Source organism: Thunnus thynnus, chromosome 4 (genome assembly GCF_963924715.1).
Source record: "Thunnus thynnus chromosome 4, fThuThy2.1, whole genome shotgun sequence".
NCBI lineage: Eukaryota > Metazoa > Chordata > Actinopteri > Scombriformes > Scombridae > Thunnus > Thunnus thynnus.
In genome coordinates, this window is record NC_089520.1 from 20279966 (window position 1) to 20301237 (window position 21272).

The 21272-nt window shown below is 38.9% G+C and overlaps 2 protein-coding genes and 1 long non-coding RNA gene across 9 annotated transcripts in view; 2 read left to right on the plus strand and 1 right to left on the minus strand.

Annotated features, from left to right (window-relative positions):
- The first annotated feature begins 6686 nt into the window (after positions 1-6686).
- Positions 6687-9230, plus strand: LOC137181574 (G-protein coupled receptor 61-like). The gene has a single exon (XM_067587381.1). The coding sequence runs from the start codon at positions 7515-7517 to the stop codon at positions 8916-8918; it is 1404 nt and encodes a 467-aa protein (XP_067443482.1). The 5' UTR covers positions 6687-7514; the 3' UTR covers positions 8919-9230.
- A 3312-nt stretch (positions 9231-12542) lies between these two features.
- LOC137181575 (uncharacterized) lies at positions 12543-18904 on the minus strand. Its single transcript, XR_010928160.1, has 3 exons — positions 18783-18904; positions 15765-15889; positions 12543-13375 (listed from the first exon to the last, which is right to left on the minus strand). It is a non-coding gene; the product is annotated as an uncharacterized lncRNA (long non-coding RNA).
- Positions 15252-21272, plus strand: part of LOC137181571 (AMP deaminase 2-like) — a 32625-nt gene continuing 26604 nt past the window's right edge. For 2 of the 7 annotated variants that reach the window (XM_067587376.1, XM_067587375.1), the window contains exons 1-2: positions 15260-15535; positions 15786-15856. Coding sequence is in view for 5 of the 7 variants with exons in the window: in XM_067587375.1 (XP_067443476.1) it covers positions 15847-15856 (10 nt within the window). In the remaining 2 variants the exon portion in view is untranslated. Of the gene's footprint in view, positions 15536-15785; positions 15857-16970; positions 17104-18802; positions 19311-21272 lie in introns of those variants that run through there. The other 5 variants (XM_067587372.1, XM_067587373.1, XM_067587374.1 and 2 more) reach the window with 4 other exon arrangements.

Genomic DNA, 21272 nt, shown 5'->3' on the forward strand with positions numbered 1-21272 from the left:
ATTTAGGCAGTGGCCTTGTGGACGGGCGTTCTGCTCTCAGAAGATTAACGGTTCCCTTCTGAATTATAAATGAGGTGCAGCACTGGGGCAGTGGCAGCAGGTTAGAGTAATATCAAACCCAGCTCACATCAGATAAATGAGATCAGCATCTTCTCTGGTGAAGAGCTGCGTAAATGTAAATGGATTTAAGTGTTTTGTAAGAACTGACACTGGACGTGATTGATTGTTGTTGGTGATCATCCACATTACAGGTCATTGTGATGATTGGATATAAAATTACAAATGTGCCATCATGATTTCCTGTGTATCATGTGGATAGTGTTGTCAAATGGCAGATAATAGTTGCTTTTACATAATCTTTATATAACGACACAACAGATCTTCCTTTCGGTTCTTTTGGACTTTAGTGTTGAATTACAAGAAAATAACAGATTCAGTGGTTAACAACAGAGTCTCAGGCTTTTCATATAACTCACAGACTAATTCTGAGTGACTACACTATAGAATGGCAATATATTGTATATATGAACACGATGTGAGAAAAAGTGTGAGTGTACTGGTGCTTTTTTGTGTTTTACATGTATATTTTACTGTGTCATCGGCCTAGAGGTAAAAGGTAAAACTATTTCTTGATTTTGGAATTTATTTGGCACATACAAGCAGATTTATAGTTACTTTTACACTGAACTGAATTAAAAAGATATTGGATGCATGCATATTTTTGTGTTTGTGTTGGAGTTTCAGCATCAAACACCTAATGACATCTTCTCTCAAAGTCACTGCAAAGATTGAGCCTCATTATTTCCTCACTGAAGGATTTATTGTAATTCTATTAACGTGTTAGTCAGATGTATCAGACAATGATACAGTATTCCTTAAAAGCCACAGAGAGATTAGACAAACAAATCTCAGAGCTTAAGCTCTCTGTTTGAAGAACAAACCAAGAACAAGAACATTTTAATGGTTTCTTTGGGTTAGAGAAGAACAATTAGGCACCGGATGATCCTGCACACACATAAAAAAAAGTTCATACTACAAGCTGAACTGGACTAAGATTCACATCTCCATCTAACACAGAACAGAAAATCTCATTCAAAACCAATAACTTGTTAAAAATACAACTCTTGTTTGCATTTTGCCACTCACTGCTTGGTATTGGTGTATTGCATTTATGCTTATGTGCATGGATATTTTATATTTATTTATATTTAAAAATTTAAAAAAAAATTATATTTATATCTGATATTTATGTATAACTTTGTGCGGCCATGAGATGATGCAATACCAAAATAATTCTTGGGGAAATGACTGTAATCTCTGTTACACTGACTGGGTGAAGCAGGCAGCTTTACTGTAATTCATGCACAATACAGTGGACACACTGCCACCATCTGGCTCGACCGGCATGTTCAAGGACGTGTTCAAGATGCAAGTTTGTGGAGTTATCTGCAAAACTTTGCTGAGTAAAAGCCTCAGGCCAGCCATGACTGTCAGAAACAAAAGTGTTTAATGAGATTCATATGAAACTAAAAAAAACAAACATTTAACAGGCTTTATTTGGATGTTTTCTCTTCTCATACATTCAGTTTCCACTTTCCAGTTTCCACAGAGACACCGCTGCCATGAGATATGACCTCAACTTTTATCTCACAGAATCACTGTAGCTGTTGATGGTAAACTTTTTGATCTCTAAGAGCTCCTCCAAATTTACAGAGTTCACCTCATCATTAAAAGCATATTGTGAATTTACTGTATTTTACAAGCTACATACATTTGCATCAAAGCAGCTACATGCCTGAAAGTAATTCAATATTTATAGATTCCAGTGGAAACTTTTACTGTTTAGCTTTGTCATGGGTGCTTTCAGAGGTACAGTGACTCAGGAAGAAATTCTATAACTCATTGTGTCTGATATGATTCAATATACACACACATGATATTATCTGACATTGTGTATAATTCCCACTTCCAAACAAGACACGAATCTCAGGAATGATAACGCTGCAGACTGGAGAACATTCACTGGTAGCATAAATAGAATAAACCAGCAGATACTACTCACAGTCACTTTGTTTTAGTTGTGCCTCCATCCTCTGTTTGACAGTCTCCGGAGATATAAACCTTCCTCCCCAAGTGTCTCCAAGGCAACATTCATCACTTTACCCTTTATCACCAGTAACATCACTCCAACACATTTCTACTTTTACAAGACATCTAAAAAATGTGATATGACACCTACTTGTGTACATTTCATTAATGTCAGACGCTCACAAGACGTTTGTTAAAGAATCTGTGCACCAGTCATGTCAGGTACTGTGGGGCTTCAGTGAACAATCTCTTTATGCTTTTTTTTCTTTGATGTTATTAAACACAACGCTGGTTAATGTTCTCCCATGCCTCAGTACACCCGTTCTAAATGTGCATTTGAATTTGAGTTGATTGTTTGTGTAGGTTGCAATAATTATGTTTTGGTAAATGTAATGGCATGATTTTATTTCTGAGTGCAGCTGATATTTGTGCGTCTGTATCTATGGGTAGTTATTATTGGCAGTAGGGGCTCTCTGGGGTTAGTGCAGCGTCCTTTGCTATTTCTGAGTGCGAATGTGGAGTCTATTTTCAAGGTTGCCATGGAAACCATTGTATTTGTGGTGGCAGTGATTGGCGCTGCCGGCCGAGCAAGACTCTGCTATTTTTGTCATGAGTCAACACCTGATACACACATTCGTACACACACACACACACACATGCACACATGCTCAGGTGTACATGCCTGAATGCAGATGCGAGCAGACGGTCACACAGTTACACAATGCACAAAACCACATCACATACTTGCATTGTCGTTTCACTCATATAGACTGTTTGAGGTGTTACACAAGCATGTGTATGTGTTTCCCATCTTTCCCCAGTGTTACCAGACATCTTGATACATCTTCACCATAACAACAGTAGTAATCACTGTCCATTAAATGTCTCCACCCAACTGCAGTGTGTTTTCTTATGTTCTGATGTCCAGGCATGTGTCATGTTTGAAGAATTGACAAGGAGAGACAGATGCTGTTGATATGTAATCAGTCAGGTTTAGAAAAGTTTAGAAGATAGTCGGTCATTAAAGGCTTACATAGAAGTTAAAGTGAGGAATCTGATTACAAAAAGTGGTCATGGTTGTCTGCTACTGAGATGTATAATATTTGAAGGTATTTCAATTAAACTGTGGACAAAATAGTATTTACATGATTCTGAAATATTGGTTTACAATGGTGAAAGATGGCAAAATGATACGTCGGCTGCACCAGTGGTTACTTTTCTCATTGATTAATCTGGCAATTATTTTCTCAATTAATTAGTTAATCATTTTGTCAGTCAAATGTCAAAGAGAAGTGAACAATTTTCCCAAGATGAAGGTTAAAAATTACTTTTTTTTGTCCGACTAACCATCCAAAATCCTAGAGTATTCAGTTTACTATAAATACATGTCAAAGAAAAGCAGAAAACCAGATAATTTTGCTTAAAAAAATTACTTAAATGATTAATTGATTATCAAAATAGTTCATTCATTTTTTGTCAATCGACCAATCATTGTAGCTCTAGTATTTAATGGTATATGTAAAGCAACCAGTTCATTCATAACTGACTCTATTGTTCCTGGTGCTTTAACTACACTGATATGTGGGCTGAAAGAAACAAACAGTATAATATTTCAACCAGAAGACCCCCATTCTCACATTGACTTGACCAGCGATATTATTCTAATAAGCCTATTAGTGAACTAGATTAATCAATCAATCATGAGATGTGCTGCGGAATCAAACATGCTTTTTAATGGCGAAAGAGGTGCAAGATGCGATCTCCATGAAATGCAAATGTTACGTGTGTTATCATTGGGAACCTTACAAATGCAAATGAAAAACACCTAGGACTCAGCAGCTCCATGCCTGCTTCTTCAGTAGAGTAGCCTTACCCATAATAGCCCAGATTTCATTGTCCTCCACAGACAGAGCAATGAGATGGACTGTATATGAAAAAGATCACCGTGGCAACAGGAGCCCCAGTTTGAGAAGCTGGGATGGTGGAGGCTGAGGCCTGGCCTAATCAATGCCTCACTGTCTCAGTAAATCTTGTACTGGAGGACACTCTAATCCCTGAAATTACTACCCAAATCATTACTGAATGACAAAAATAAATAAAGATGAGAGAAGGGTGGAAATAAAGGATTAGATATGAGGGTGAGGTGTCATGCATCGTGTGTGCGTGTGCGTGCAAGGATTTAACACCAAAAGGTCACTTGGAGGTCATATATCAAGAATAGAAAAGTGTTTACACTCAAGTGTGTGAAAAACAAGATTAAAAGTCCATATTTGGAGGGTGGAGAAAGAGGAAAGGTCATATAAGTAACGCCATCATTAACCCCCCATAGAGTGGCAGCTTTAGGACTCAGCTCAGTTCTGCATCGTCAGATTTGGCTCAGAAGTGAATTTAGGCTAAATCGTGCTTTAATCTGAATATTAAAATTAGCAAGCCAACATTCCTGCAGTCCTGTTATATCCCTGTTAGAGTCCCACCTGCTTGCTAACTTGCTAATGTTAGCATACAGTCTGCATGCCTACAGTTAGCGTGCATATTAATAGTCTCTATGTTGACACTGCATGGTGTTTAGTAACGTTTAGCATGTAAAATTTTTACAGTTAGCATGGTAACATTCTAACCATGGATATAGCATGTTTTTTTAAAATCAGGTCAGCATTTTACATGTTAGCACGATAAAAGATTAGCATTATCTCAAAGTACTAGCTGAAGCTGTCAGGCATTTGGTACTTTTAAAGGTATCCTCTTATAATCTGAACTGTTCAGCAGCTAAAAATGTTTGACCTGATGGTGGCGCAAGAGGAAACATCAGAGGATCATCAAAGTAATTTGATTCATCCTCTGAAGATCATTATCTGTACATGACAGTTAAATAGTTTTTGAGATATCGAGACATGTTGGACTAACAGACAGATAGTCATCCCTAGAGCCATCATGAAAGAACAGCTAAAAAATCTATTCACAAAGCTAATACATCCCTAGTATTTCCATCACACTGTATATAAATTCCTAATTTCTGAGGGTAAGAACTGACATGAGTGTAAGGACACTAGGACCCTGTGGAGACAGCAGCTTTGGTCCTGTTTCTAGTTGCCTCCTGCTCCATCTCTGCAGTCACTGTGTGTGAGTGGAGGGGGAAACCAGAGTGAGCTGGTGCCTTTGCAAGCATTTACATCAGCATCGCTGCTCAGAAAAACCTCTGCTGCCACAGCTGTAGTCATCCGGGGAGAGGATGCAAAAGGCAGATCAAGGGACGGGAGGAGAAACAGGCTCTTACAGTGGGAAGTACCTCAGCAGCATTCACAAGGCACAGTGATTGATGTCCACTGTGTGCCTCAGCAGTGGAAAACCAGGTTTTCATCCTCAGAGACCAAAGCAGCAGACAGCTGCATCAGGAAATATTCTGATTCAGGTACATAATGCTCTCTGCCTTGTTCTCTCTCTTTCTGTTTCTTCCCCTCACGCTCCCTGATTCTCACCACATTTTCTCGCTTGTTCTCATCCTCTTCATCTAATCTGATGATTATATACTGCTGAGTGCAATGAATAAATCTAATTCAATTGTAATATGATATACAGAACGTTGGCCTTGCTTTATACAGTGGGTGTAATGCATTAATGATTAATATATCAATGAGTAGGCGGTAAGACATGACTAAACCAGGCAGTGGGGTTAAACTGAATTGGGAGTACCCCTGTGTGTGATTTAGAGACATAGCTTACTGAGCTCATTCATAGGTGATGAGGGAGGTTAGAGCTCAGTTTTTGCCCTGATTCCTTCTGTTATCACTGAATGTGAGGCAGAGCACCCTGGGCTTTTGTTACATCTGTGGCAGAAGGCATATATTGTAGTAAGCAACTGGATTTTCTTCATCTGACACATGCATATACCAGCAGCCACCATGTCTGTTGGTTGTCTGTAAAGGCTAGGCACAGCTGATATGCAGACAGCTTCTGCTACCTGCAAATACCCTCAGGTTTTCTATCTGAAACAGTAAAGTCACCAGTAGTCATGCCAAGTGATCAGGGCTTTCATGGTGGCAGATATGCTATTGCGGTACATGTACGCAAGTAAAAGCACACACACACAAAAAATCACACCCAGGGGTTTGGGTCAATATAGCACCAACACATTACTGGGTTAATGTTACATAGAAAGCCACTCAAGACAAGGGGCGGTTTTGACCCAGTTTAGTGTTATTTTATATTTTACTGTTGGGATATTTACCCAAACTTGGTTTGTTATTGATTGTTAATAACGTGTTTATCTTTTGAATGTCATATGCGCATCATTTTGTACAAGAAACAATACATTTGTGACCATTTTTAGCTAAAACTTGTTGTGTGTAACACTGGGTCAAAATAACAAATTGCTACTGGGTAATGAGTGTAGTGTTTTCTTAGTGTGTATGTATATAATCTTAGACCTGTGGTGTACACATTGACAAGACCTTCCAGAAATCAGCAATTGTATTTTTGTCAGAAAACATACTCATACACAGTCAGTTTACACCCTGTGTACGCATATAGATTTATATCATAGATTTCACAGCAGGTGTAGATATGATGGAGAAGGGCGATTACCTATTTAGTGATAGGATTGGTTTTGGGGAATTATCTTGCATTCATGCATTGACAGGATGTGTGCTTGAAACACATTTATCACCTGCAGCTTCTCAGCAAGAACCAGACTAGATTTATCTTTGACATTTTTTGATGTTAATGAAAGTGTAAAGAAGGTGATCTGAAACCCTTTATTTTTCTAGAGGATGACTGTTATGATACACATGTGCTTTGGACATTTTGATTTGGTTGCAGAATCAGGAACCATGACCTGTTCAAGTGGCTCAACCGTGAATGAATTCTAATTGTTCAATTCATTTTACTCACTCAGTTCTATCAGCTAGCTGCTAAAAAGGTGGCAAATGTCCCCGCCTTGAATAATGCATACTTACATGAGTTAATTGGTTTGAGGGTTGGCTTTGGATTACCTTATCAGTAAGATTGCCTTAACAGAGATTTGAGAAGCTGAGGAGGATTTTATAAAACTTCATCAGAGTGAATTAATCTTAATAATAGCTGGGGCAAAAGTGAGACTTAGCATGAGCAACTGATTGGTAGGATTTGTTCAAATAAACCAGAAGTGCAAAAAAAAGAGGTTGTGTTAGGAATACAGATGAAAACAGGTACACAGACTTATCATACTCTGTCTATCTTTTTTCTTAGGGTGGGTTGTGACTGATGGCAGACATGAAGATTTAGTACATTTGTAAAATTTGAACCTCCTGACGATCACATCATCCTTCGGACTACAAGGCAGCTTTTGACCTCATTTTCAAGCCGCTGTTCTCTGGCCGTACTTCCTGGCTGTGAAGGATGGGTGATGGGCCTGTGACTGATTCTGCCTGCCTGCCTCATCCCACCCTTCAATGGAGCCAACGTGGAACTCCTCCCACCCACCCCCACAGCTCATGTCCAACGTGTCTGCCTCCTCTCTGCCTGAGGGCTGGGCTCTGTCCCAGTCGCTAGCCCTGCTGGCCATGCTGCTCATGGATCTGCTAGCTGTGGTGGGTAATGTGGCTGTCATGGCGGTCATTGCCAAGGCCCCACAGCTCCACAAGTTTGCCTTTGTCTTCCACCTGTGCTTGGTGGACCTGTTGGCAGCCCTGGTGCTGATGCCCCTTGGCATGCTCTCAAGCCGAGCCTTCTTCGGGGAGGCCCTGTGCAGGAGCTACCTCTTCCTCAGTGTGTGCCTCGTCAGCGCTGCAATCCTCTCTATCTCCGTCATCAATGTGGAGCGTTATTACTACATCATACACCCCATGCGCTATGAAGTAAAGATGACTGTTGGCCTAGTAGCTTCGGTGCTGGTGGGGATATGGGTCAAAGCCCTGGCCATGTCTGCTCTGCCGCTGCTCGCTTGGTTCCTGCAAGGTGGAAGAACTCCTCTTCTAGAGAGTAGTGGGGTTGGCGGAGGAGGAGGTGGGGCTGTCCCATCTCCCCCTGCTCAGGGTCACAGGCGCTGTTCACTGCATTGGACAGGGGGAGGGTCAAACCGCTTGGCCTTCATGGTCCTCTTTACTCTGGTGTATTTCCTGTGTCCACTGCTGGTCATTCTTGTTGTGTACTGCAATATGTTTAAAGTGGCTCGAGTAGCAGCCATGCACCACGGGCCTCTGCCTACCTGGATGGACACACCTCGGCGCCAGCGGTCGGAATCACTTAGCAGCCGCTCCACGATGGTTACTAGCTCTGGTACAGGGACTGGGACAGGAAGAGCAACTCCGCAGCGCCCCTTTGGGGGAGGAAAGGCTGCAGCAGTGTTGGCAGCAGTAGGTGGACAATTCCTTTGTTGCTGGCTGCCCTACTTTACTTTCCACCTGTATTCAGCACTTGCTGCCAGCCCTCCGGCCATGCTGGCCTCTCTGGAGGAGGTGGTCACCTGGATTGGCTACTTCTGCTTCACCTCCAATCCCTTCTTCTATGGCTGTCTTAACAGACAGATCCGAGAGGAGCTGGGTAAGCATCTGCCTTGCCTGTTTCGTCGAGCAGGGTTTGAGGTGGAGGATAGACTTCCCAGCCGTGAAGGATCCATAGAGGAGAATTTCCTTCAGTTTCTTCAGGGCACTGGCTGCAACTTGGATCCTCAAAACTCTCACAGCACCTCCAGCCCTAAGGGGGAGGCCTGCTGCCCCGTGGCTCAGTCCCAACCACCTGAGCCAGCACAGCCCATACCCATTGATTTCCGTATCCCTGGACAAATTGCAGAGGAGACTTCAGAGTTTATTGAGACTGAACAGGCGAAAAACAACCATATATATACAGACAATTAAGTTTTTAACATCTTTATTTTCTGAAAATAAGCCTAGTTTTGATCATTCAAGTGTTTAAGGAGTCATTTCAGTGAAAAAATGTTGAAAGCTGGCCAACAGATAACTCAGTTCATTTAAATGACTTTAAATTGTATATTTGAATCATTGCACTTTGCCTCATTGGTTTTCATCCTAGTTTTTGAAAACAGTCACGATGACACAGTTAAATGCAGTTGTTTGAGATGCATTTCAAACTGTTGTTTGAAATTACTGCTAGAATTAAAAAATGGCTGTATTTTGGCCTTCCACACAACCGCTCAGCTCTGTACAGTAAATGACTCAGTGAATTATTATTGATGTAACTTGTTAAAGCCTTTTTTAATTTAAAAAAAACACATTAATTATTGTTTGATTATATGAAGGTAACTGAATAGTTTTCAGAGTTAAATGTTCAGAATATTCCTTTTGATCTCAAATTAGGAAACACTTGAAATACACAGGCCCCCTCTCATTTAATGACTTTATTATTGTGCAGCGATGTTCTGCTATTTCAACGAATTGCCTTCGGTATTCATAAATGAAGATTAAATGGTTCCACACACCAACAGAGTGTATATGTTAATGCCAAATAATTAATTTCTTGAGACTCTGGACAGTTGATTATTTTTGAAAATGATTTTGTAAATGATTTGGTAAACTGTAAGTAAAGTAATGTCACAGAAGACAGCAATAAAATACACAAAATTATGACCATAAAGCAGGATCCATTGAAGGAAAAGCACTTCTGTCACTTTTGATTGGTAGTTGGGCTTTCATCAGTGATAATGCCATTTATAACCCTTAAACTAATCTGATCATATTGGATTAGGAGGTATACATATTGTGGCCTAACGGTCATGGAAATGCTACAAGTTGTTTACAGATAAATCTCTGAATTTTGTCCTCCTTTCTTTGGTGCTTGTCTAAACACATCCTTTCCTAAAAGCAAGCCAGATCTATTGCGACACAGTTTAGGATTTAAGTTGAGTTTATAACTCATTTTAAGGGTCACCCAGCTTTCTATTTATCAGTGTATTTGGACATAGATCTTAAAAAAACAGTGTTCTCTTGATGCACATGATTCTTTTCCTTACATCGTTTGATGTACTAAACTGTATGTTATGTTTAGTAAAACTGTATAAGTGTTGGTTGTGTATATCACTCTGCACAACCATTTTTCTTTTTATTGGTGAGTACTTGTTATGAATTTCATTGCAAGGAGGCTGATGTATTTTGACCCGTATGCAGTAACTGCCTTCTTTGTGTGTTTTTCAGCTGTGGAGATTATTATCCTGGAAGAAGAATACATTTAGATTTTTTGACAGGGTTTTTTAAAGTACCTCAGATGCAGGGAAAAAAAAAAATTATCCAGTCCTGTGCAGTTCCATGTCAAGTATGATTCCTGCACACTATTTTAATGTTATGACAACATTTCCTTGTTGAGGTTTTATTTGAAATGAGGGTGCAGACTTTGATATTGTTTTTCAACTTGAGCTTGATGATGAGTTGAAGTAATATTTTATAGCAAACTGTTAGGGATAATACTATATGTGGAAATGTTTTATTGAAACACTTCCTTTCTTAATGTGGATACAGGGTTTTTAAGATATTTTTTCCAAAGGTTGTTTTTGAGTGACAATGCCAATCCAAAATCAAACTTGAGCTTGATAATGTTCTTTTCATCACGTCTAAAATATCCCAAAACTGTGAATGATGTTGAATGTTTGTGTTAGGGTTTTCACTTGTTCAGAGATAGTTTTTTCTAAAATAAAAGAATGACCACTGTACTGCAATGATATGAATGTGTTCGGAAAATATATGGCTAAAATTTGAGCGAGAGATACTGTTGTAATAAAGAGTTTCTATGTTTGTAAAACATTTCCGATGCATTTTCATAATTCTCCCTAAAATATGGGGTTTCTGTCACAAATAGTGATACCAAATATCTGCTTTACATTTAGGGTCTTTAAAGCGTCTTTTACTCAACATCTCAGTGTTCTGTATTCGTACTATGTAATTCAGCGTGTGTGGCATAATCTCCCTGCTTTGCTTTGATATCCCACTGCAAAGAGGAGGGTAGGAGGATGCAGTTCAAACACTTTGACCTTAAGGTAACATTTAAACTTCAAAGGCCAAAGCCACTGGTATGACCTTCATCAGAAAGAAAAGACTGATAGATAGAAAAATAGATTTGTAAAAATGTAATGAATTACATTTGCACAACTCCCAACACTCTGTTTTCTCCCACTGCTCAGATATGGACCTAATCTAACCTTCTTGAGAGCAGAATAAAATGTAGAGATACTCAATCTAAACAAATCCATCCTGCTACTGTTTGATGCTATGTTTCAGTTGGAAGATGCTGGTGTGCGACAGGCCTCACACCTCAACGATGGACCTCAGTCAAACCGCCCCCAGCTTCACCAGGCTCTGCTATCCCCATGGAAATTATTACCTAGTGACATTTCTCAGTGCTGTAGTGGGCGGTAGGAGGAGCCTGCTCTATTCAGAATCCAACAAGACACCCTTATCTGTGACTTCTTAAAATATATTCCAGGCTAATTCAGAGCTGACGTTTGTTTTTGTTATTTTATCACAATCTGGGATTGCTTTTGTGAGTATTTCATACTGTAAACTCTGATATTTTGGCTTTCCACATTCTGCTGTACTCTGTGTTTAGTTATTACCTTTCATTGCTTCCTGGAAATGCTGGAGTTATTTACTTTCATAACTACAGAATATACAGTGCCAGTTGAAAGTTTGGATACACTTTCCCATTCACTTGAATGAGAAAGTGTATCCAAACTTTTGACTGGTACTATATATGTAAACATAAAAGATATATTCTGATACAGAAGGTTTTAGTATCATAATCCAGATTCAGAATTATTATTTCATATTGTGTGAAATGTTTGTATACATAAATGTGCTCTGTATAAGTATACTTTTAGCCTTGCATTTACGTTGGTTCTTTTTTTCAAAAGTAACAATTATTTTACCACTGTGCTATTTTAAAGTAATATGCTTAAATAGTGCTGCTGATAACACCAGTTATTAGGAATGAAATCAATCTAACATGATGGCGAGAGATGAAAGAAATGCAAAACAAAATCTGAAAACTGTTTTTGAAAATATACTACACATGTATATGTGTTAAGATAAAAGCTAACTGCAACACATAAAAAAAGAATTCCCTAATACAAGAAAAACAGAAGCAATGAACAAAAGATGATGGCAAATAAGGGACACGACATGTTCCTGTGACAGATTTCAGAAAGCCAGTGACACAGTGGAGAATAGGTATGCCTGTACAGTACGACACTGTGGCTACATCAGCATAAGGTAAAGAGTGTAAAGCATTTGTCAGTATGTACTGAGTGCTTGCAGAAGGGCAAAGGGCGTTTGGCTGGAATGAAATGATGAATAACAACCTGAAGAGTGTGGGGGTGCACAGGGAGCCAAAAGAAGAAGTGAAAGAGGGAAGTGAGAGGGGCATATATACATGTGGATATACTGAAGAAAAGGCAAAATACAAAAGTAGGTAGTGCTTCAGTTTGTTATGGAACAAAGATTTGACAAATTAAAAAGACCAAAGTGGAATCTATACAAGCTTAAAACCGCTTTAATTTACATTTTTAAGTTACTTGGGTGCAGTGGAACCAGCTGTAAACACTCACATACTGCCACCTATAAAGTAGGTGTACATGTTAGCAAGTACTGTACTGTGCTGTAACAGTGGAAATCATTTGGAGTTGTGTTTGTATCTACATATTTACCCTCCTTTTAGCTCTGTTTTGGTCTCCACCAACTCCTGCGAAACATATCTGACCCTTTAGCTGCTTAATGCTCCATTATGTTCATTAGCTAGTTGCTAACTTATTCTGTGATGCTAAACTTCTCCATAGAGCTCAGGGGAACTGCCAAGTTGGGTGCTACTATGACCAAGTGACACCTTTCACACTACACTTAGTCATTTGATCCGTTGTTAATATAAAAATATGTATCACGGCAGCTTCAATAAATCATTTTTCAAATTAGTTTTACAAAATAAAATCAACATACATCATGTGTAGAGATAGATATTTATGGAGTAGGCCAACTCCAAGAGGGCACATGATTATGCAGTATAATGCTGTTAGCCATATGGGATACAGCAGCCAAGGTAAGATTTGGTTTCAAATGAACATTTTGGGGAGATTCTGAGCTGCAGTCCTCAATGTATTCTGCTGCCACTGTAAAGATGGAGAGACCAGCTGTTCCCTCAAAATCTTATTTCAGTTGTAATTGTTATTGACCTTGTCTTGTGAGGCCAATATTGTCACTGAACAAACCCAAAAAGTTGACTCCAGATGGAGGTTGGTCCTTTGCGTCACATGTATCACGCCGCTGTTTATCAAGAAGAGGTGGAAGCAGATGGACAAGAGGGTTGCAGGCAGATTCTGTGGCAGGAACAAACCCAGACGAACATGTAGAAAGGGAGGACAAGACAGTATCTGTTAGAGAGTAACAGAGAGAAATGATAAAGTAAGGAAAACACAGATAACTTTGTGAAGTGAGTGTGTGCTTCTAAAATGTCTTGTGTGTATGAATATAATAAGGTACAATAGCTTTGTAAGAAGGGTTTAATCACCACCTCTGAGGAAAATCATCAGCTATTGCTCTAATTACGGACCAGTTCACAAAACACCACACTACTAGCACGACAAGCTACATGCGGCATCACAGCCATGCATCTACACCTTCAAATCTTATTGATCCCTACTGATCAAATGCTGGTAGTTTACCATTAAAAATGGAAACTTGTACAGTACAAGTGAGCATCATATCAATATCATGTTAAGATAGGATCTGCTTAATTGTTATACATCTTATCTGTTGATTTTAATGCTGTATTACTCCACCACATCATTTTACAGATTTAGTTATTTACAGGTTAAGATTTGTTGTTTAAAAGTCAGTAATATGCATATAAAATGTGATCCTTTGCAATGTACTGCAATGAAACTATCCAAAAGCAGAGCAGCAATGATTATTCAATTCATTGATTGGTTGCAGAAAATTAATCGCCAACTATTTTTATAATCGATTAATCATTTTGAGTCATTTTTTAAAGAAAAAATGCTAAACTTCTGTGCTTCAAGCTTCATAAATGCGAATATTTTCTAGTTTCTTTAGTCTTCTGTGATAGTAAACTGGATATATTTGGGTTGTGGACTGTTGGTCAGGACAAAACAAGAAATCTTAAGTTTGTATTTTGGGCTTTGGGAAATGGTGATAAACATTTTTCACCATTTTCTGACATTTTTTAAACCAAACAACTAAATCGATTAATTGAGAAAAGAATTGACAAATTAATCGATAATGAAATTAAGTGTAGTTGCAGCATTATCCAAAAGTATGTAAAATTGTCAAAACAACCTCCACCTTGACCAGCTACAACACTGAAATTATACTTACATGTAGTCGCACCTAATAATAATTCCATTATATAATTTACAATAATACAACACTGAAAGGGGCCATTCTGTCTGCATAATGATTAATTTTACTATTACAGATATTATAAGTATGTATTTGCTGATAATACTTCTTTACTGTTACCTCTGTGTAATTTTGAATGCAAGACTTTACTTGTAATTTAGTATCCTTACATTGTGGTAACTTGAGTATACTTCTTCAACTCCACTTTGAGGAATTGTCCTCAGTGATTGTTAACAGCAAAATGAGAACCAAGTTATAGTTAAATTTCCCCATACCTGGTAATGTAAGAATGACAGTTAAATTCAACAAAACTGACATGGATAAATGGGAGGCTATATTAATATTGTTAGATGCATCTGAAAATTCTGTTTACTCTGATTTGAGGTATAGTGAAGAATTTCAGCCACAGCAAGTGTAATTTTCAAGACAGAAAGGTCATCTTGGGCTCAAATAGAAGTGTATGAACTTTGGTGAGTTTTCCATATACAAGTGAGGCTTTGACATTGACCATAAAGTGCTGGAAAATGATCATTTTTGATGAGAATTGGTCAAGCAGTCAGTCTTTTTTTTTGTCTTTTTTGAGGATGTTGTGGGTAATATTTTAAAATAGAATGTCAGCAAGCTACTGCCCCCTTTGTTTCAGGATACTTCCTGCCCAACTTCATACTTGTATAACTATTTATGCAATTGTAGTACCTTAACAATTTGCATTTACATCACTTCGCCAGAAACATGTTAGAAGGGAGTTTTGGGGCTCCTTGAGACCAAACAGCCTCGCGTTGGAGGTGGTTGATGGTCCAAAGTACATGCTAACAGGAAATATAATGGAAAAAAAGGTAGTAAAATGCATCCTGAGGGCTGGACCTGGCTCTCCGGCCTACCCTTTCCCTCTGTGTGTGTGTGTGTGTGTCTAACCCCCGACAGGACATCTGGCTGTAATGTATCTGCTCTATTTTAACATTAGTAACCTCTAAACCTTGGAACACAGCGGGCGGCTCCTTTAAAACTTCTTGTTGTTTTTGAGGAAACTGCCTTAAAAAAAACAAACCCACGTGGTCAAGTCAAGGTGAAATTTATCGACAGTTACGCTAACGGCTACTGACGAGAAGTTACGTCAGGTAATAAACGTTAACAGATAGTTTAACTAACTTAACGTCACTCAGGTTTGTAGTGAACAGCTAACGCACTAGCCTATGTGAAACGTTACTATGTAGTAAACTAACGCTAATTTACTAGATAGTTTCCAACTTTACAGTAACAGTAACGTTAATAATAGCTAACAGGTCTCAGTATAATAGGTAACTCATCAGCCCGCTAGCTACGTTATCTCTCGCCAGTTTTACATACCGTGCTGTGTGTTTTCCGCAGGACATTTCCGGTCTTCTTGTGCCACTACAGTCTACATCTGCTGCCAGCTAAGTCTTCAGCTATGTCAGGTGGTAAGTCAACAAGCAGTGACACAGTGCAGACATCTGTCAAGAGCAATTCAACACAAACACTTAACCTAGTTATTGTCGAGGTTGCATAACCCATAATGTTATTAAGATAACTGCTTACCTCAAGCAGCTTAAAACTCCTTCAGAGGTCTCTGTTGGGCACTTTACATTCTTTAGTGGCCTTGCAATAACCAAAGAGGCTTGTACACCCAGTGATACAGGTTTTCTCTATTTTATTAGAGTACCAGAATGCTGTAGTCAATTTCTTTTATGTTGCCCAAATATATAAATTTACCTCAATGCTTTACAAGCTTTACATCATACAACACTGTCCTTAGACCCTCCATTCAGATAAGGAAAAACAAGCATTACTTATTATTATTGAGGTGTGAGGTTTACAGTAAAAGTAGTGATATTTTCAGATGAAGTCTACAAGTGTTGGAAACTGCCCAAGTAAAATGCAAAAGTAGAGCTTTTGGAAACCACTCAGCAGCATAGTTATATGATCAATAGTCTTATCAGTCTCTCTCCTCAATACTGTAATGTTTCCCAAAGTTGACTTTTCTTCCTAACAAATCTCTCTCAAAGACAAGTGGTTCCATGCTAACCTCTCTTAAATATCCTGGTTTTGTTGTCCTAATTCTTGCATTAAAAAAAAAAGAAATACAGATGAGTACGGTTTATCATCAAAAATCTAGTGAAAGTGTAAAACAAATAAACCCCACCGTGCTCAGTTTAAGTTAAATTTTAGCAAATAGTTACTCTCCAGTGCTGTGATCAGTGGAATCGGTGCTATTAATAGTCTAATGCCATGACTGTGTTTGTGAAATGCTAAAATAATCCTGGATTTGCTTTTGTCATTCACAAGTTCATCAATGTCAGCCTTTGAATGTGATGTGCATGTAATCTAATTAGAGAAAAGCACGCTTTGCTCAATTGAGCTTGACGGCATTTTGCAGGTCACATTACTTATAAACAGGCTATACATGGAAAAAGAGAACACTGTGGGGTTTTTTTTCTCTTTTTTTTTTGGCGTATGGCCTCTGCAAACAAAATGCTGAATTCCATGAGCTTTGCTCTGAAGGAGTGAAAAAAAAAAATCCCCAAGCAGCCATTGATATGCACAGTGGTCTCATTTTTAGCAAAGGGGTGTGCAGACAGAAAGCTTGACCAAGCAGCAGAGGCAAAGAGAAAACCAAAGAGGGAATAACAAGATCTATCAGGGCAACATAATTGCCCTCTGTTTGCAGGTAAGGCCTTGAGAATATAAGTGATTTGGTTTTAGTTAAATGTGACATATTCATGCATTTCATTTTTCTTTTAAACAAAAAGTAGGCCTCTGTTTTTTAGCCTTTGCTGCTGCTGCCGCTGCACCAGATGGTGAGCGTCAGCTCACTCAAAAACTGGGTCAGATTTCAGAAAAGGCTGGAGAAACCCTGAAACAAGATTTTTTTTTTTAACTTGGCAAAGATAAACCTTGACTTCTTACACTTTTGTCAGCCACTCACCAGATTCATCTTTGCAGGGTTTTGTTGTGACACTCATTTAATTTGATTGTTTTATGTTGTGGTCTGTTCAAAATCTGCAGGGTGTAGTTTGGGACCGGAGTTTAATAGTTTTCAATCGCTTTGGCCTAATTTCACAGTAATCCTAACAAAAAATATTGCATAGATTGTGCTTTAGTTTTAGACATTAGCATCATAGGTTTAAATGTTTTTAGGTTTGAGTGTCTCAGATAATAAGCCACAGTTGTATGACTAAATATCTGATCCACATATCATGTTTTAATTTGTTCTAAATAAACATTGAGAATTCTGATAAGACTTGATCATGTTCAGCCTGCACAGTAACTCCAGATGTCAGTTTATATACAACATTTTTTGGAATAATCCTACAGTCTGAAGCGTTTAAGTGTAGTTAGAGGACAATGGTACAGTATATCTTAAAGTGGCTTTTTACCAAGTGCCAGCTCTCTGTACAAATTATCACAGTTCATGGCAACATCAGTTTGCCACATTCAAAGCACTTAATGCTGAGCTTCTGTTAGTGTACAAGTAAAAGGTTTGCCTTCTTGTTTCTGCACAGTTTCAGATTTGGTAAACTGAAGCTGCCTGAACAACGACTGTTTACTCTGAAGGGACACATATGTTTTTGTGCAACTGCATAAAATTTTCTTACCACTAGATGGGGATCTTTACTCTTTTATGTCTCTTGCTCTGACGACTAAGGCAAGTGATGTTTAAAATACACTGTAAGGCCAATGTCACTGTAGACAGTCACCAGTCAGTGTCTTTCAGCATTTTTGAATCTATATTTATTGATCTGTGACATGAAAACCTCTTAATTGGAACTGACTTTACTGAGCCTAAATTAGAGAATTATCTCAGGCAGTAAAAATGGACTTTTGCGTTGTCTTTAAAGTTATGCACCATTAGAATAACAAAACCACATGAGCTTTGTTTCTGTTGCTTGCTTGGGCTCTGCTGACGTTTGGAAGCTTGTGTGGTTACTACACTTTTAATAAACGTGTGAAATAATTCATTCATAATTCATGCTCCTAAATTACAGCAACCAGTTGAGCGAAAGTTGTGCACGCACTTGACATGGCTTGGATTACTGGCCTAACTGGGCATTGGTTGTCACTGTTTATAATAGTTCATGGCAGGCGGGCCTGTGCTGTGTGTGTTAAGGCTGTCTGTCTCCCCTCTGAATTTTCCAGCAAAGACGATTGGAAGTTCACTAGTCAGCTTACACACTAAGCTGGTTTCTGTGCTTATCCACACTCACCATTCTAAGTTCTTTGTTTTCTTTTGCAACTTGCCGTTCATCTGGATCCTCTGCCTTTTTCGTGGTTGAACACACATTCTCATGTCTAGTGTATCTAAATGCTATTTTTAGATGAGTGGAAAAACTTTTGTCCTTCGCTCACCTTGGCGCTCAGCTGGTGGGGTGTAGTCGGTCTCCAGGCTTGCTGGCTGTCATGCTAACTACAGACTTTGATCTGCAATGCCCTCCTCTGTGAATGTTTTCCCCTGCATCGGCTACAGGAAGCTCATTCCCTGGTTGCTAGGGCAACCAAGGAGGATGGCTCCCAGCAGGAGCTGGGGAAGCCTTGGGCTGCCTTTCAGCTCGTTGCTGTGGAGCATGCCTGCTGACCTGCTGCTGGGTGGGAGGAGGAGCCAACTCTGCAGAGGAGCTTCTACCGGCTCAGTATGGGTCCTGCCGCCCCGCTGCCCCACCGTGAGACAGAGCTCCAGCATTAGAGCTAGTGCTCCTCTCTCCCTCTGCTGGCCACTGCGCAGCTCTGCCTTGCTCTGCTCCAGTAGTAGCAGGAGCACAGGCGGCAAGATGTCATCCTCTTCTTCCAGCTCCTCATCCACCAGCGATGGACAAGGGAAGCCTAAATCTAAATCCTCGTTTCACAAGAGGGGGGGCCTCAAGAGCACCACCAGCCCTGGTGAGTGTGGGTGAGAGGGGGTCCCATAAAAAGAGTGTGAAAACTCTCAGCTTTAATATGACTGTAGAGTCATAAAATTACACAGATGCATGTGCAGTAGCACTGAAGAATTCATGCATGCTCACCAGGAATAATAAGAAATGGAACTGAGTTTACAGAGATGAGGACTGCTGTAACTCTAGTTAGTAGCTGAGTTTTGTTTTCTACTGGATTTTGAGAGATTGGTTAAATTTCACAGTTTGAAGTTCATTCCTCATGCATGCTGCTCTGTCTGGGACTGTAATGCACTTCATTGCAAAGAATATTTTAACTGAACTAAAAAAAATATGGACAAATGCACATTACATGTTCTTGTACACCCTGTATTTAGAAACATGAATCTAAAAATGGCTGATGTTTTTATTTGATGAATTGTCTAAAATGATCAGTCAGTTACTTAAATTTTTGTTGATTAGTTTTCCGTCAGTCAGTTAGTCAACTAATCGTGTTAGCGCTAAAGTAAATAATAATCTTGACTGGTAGGCTTGTAACTCTAGTAACTAGTAACTCAGTAACTGACATCCTGAGCAAAAAGTTTGTAATTTAGTAACACCATAGTTAGTAAGTTAATAAATACATTAATACAATAAATACATTATAAGGCAGCCAAACTAAAACATGGATCAGATTCTGCTTTTATGGATTTTACACATATTGCTGATGAAACAATGCAGTGTACAGTAGAGTGTGTTTCCCATATATAGCTGTTATGTAGGTAGCCCAAAAAAATAGACATACATCCATTTTTGTATTAGTTCTTCTTCCTTTAAAAAGTCTTGGAAATGCAGTTCATTTGCAGATTAATTGAAACATTTGGCCTAATGGTGCACTGATGCACAACTGTTAATTAACTTGTAAATTTTAATGCTGTTTTGTGGCAGAGACTTAACACTTAGTGCTGCCCTGGGGTTGATTATCATCAAGTTGTAAACGGATGCTCAGCCCTTAGCGGGCCCCGCTGGCCTCCCCTTGTAGCAATGACAGTTTATCATGGGTGTCCTGACTATGGCCTCTTCTTATCTCATTAGTTTGGGTTCAACAGAGCAGTGGGATCATTTTATCTTGCAGCTTCGCCTGTGTCAATATGACAAAAATACCTTCGTCAACTGTAGGCACAGAAGCTCATTACTTATATTAATATACCATGTGGAGAAAAATAAACTATCGTCATATCAGTAACTGGCATACGATGAAAGTTGGACACTATTTTTGGTCTTCTAATCTTGAAGGTTTTCTTTGTTGTAGCAGCTAAAGATGGCTGTATTTCATCTTCCCTTCAAGTTTCAGTTAGATTCCACTGTCAGCATCACAGATGTGATAACTATGTTAAACTTTGATTCAATCTTGTTGAGTGTATTTTAGATTGATGATCTCTGAGAAAATTGCAACAGAGTCCATGTCACTGCAGCTGCTTTTTGAATGGATGGGTTTAACAGACTTTAGCTACTTTACTTGACTTCAATGTATAAATTCTTGTAAGTTACAGGATGAATATGACACTCTCAGATAATAGTCTATAAAGAAGATATTTGTTATTGACATTTGCATGCTGGTGAGAACAATAAAATATATATTTTAACACGGTAAACACATACTTTCATATTTTAATTAGGCTTTGTCACAACAGGCCTTTATCTCACTGGCATATGGTGGTGTTTTGCAATTAGTATGTTACTCAGTAGTGTCAGTTCACAAGGTATGCGTAGGAGTTTGATTAACATTTTAGTGTGATGGGAGACAGGCCAAACGATTGTAGTTCTTTCATTACCTTTGATGTTGATGCTGACTGGTCTCTGTGGGGACAAACTAGAAAGTTAAACCAGCAATTTATCTGTGAAGCAATTAAATGTTAATATTGACTTAATTATAAGCTACATCCTCAGTGTGCCATAGCACAGCACAAATGCTGGATATTTTTGGAGG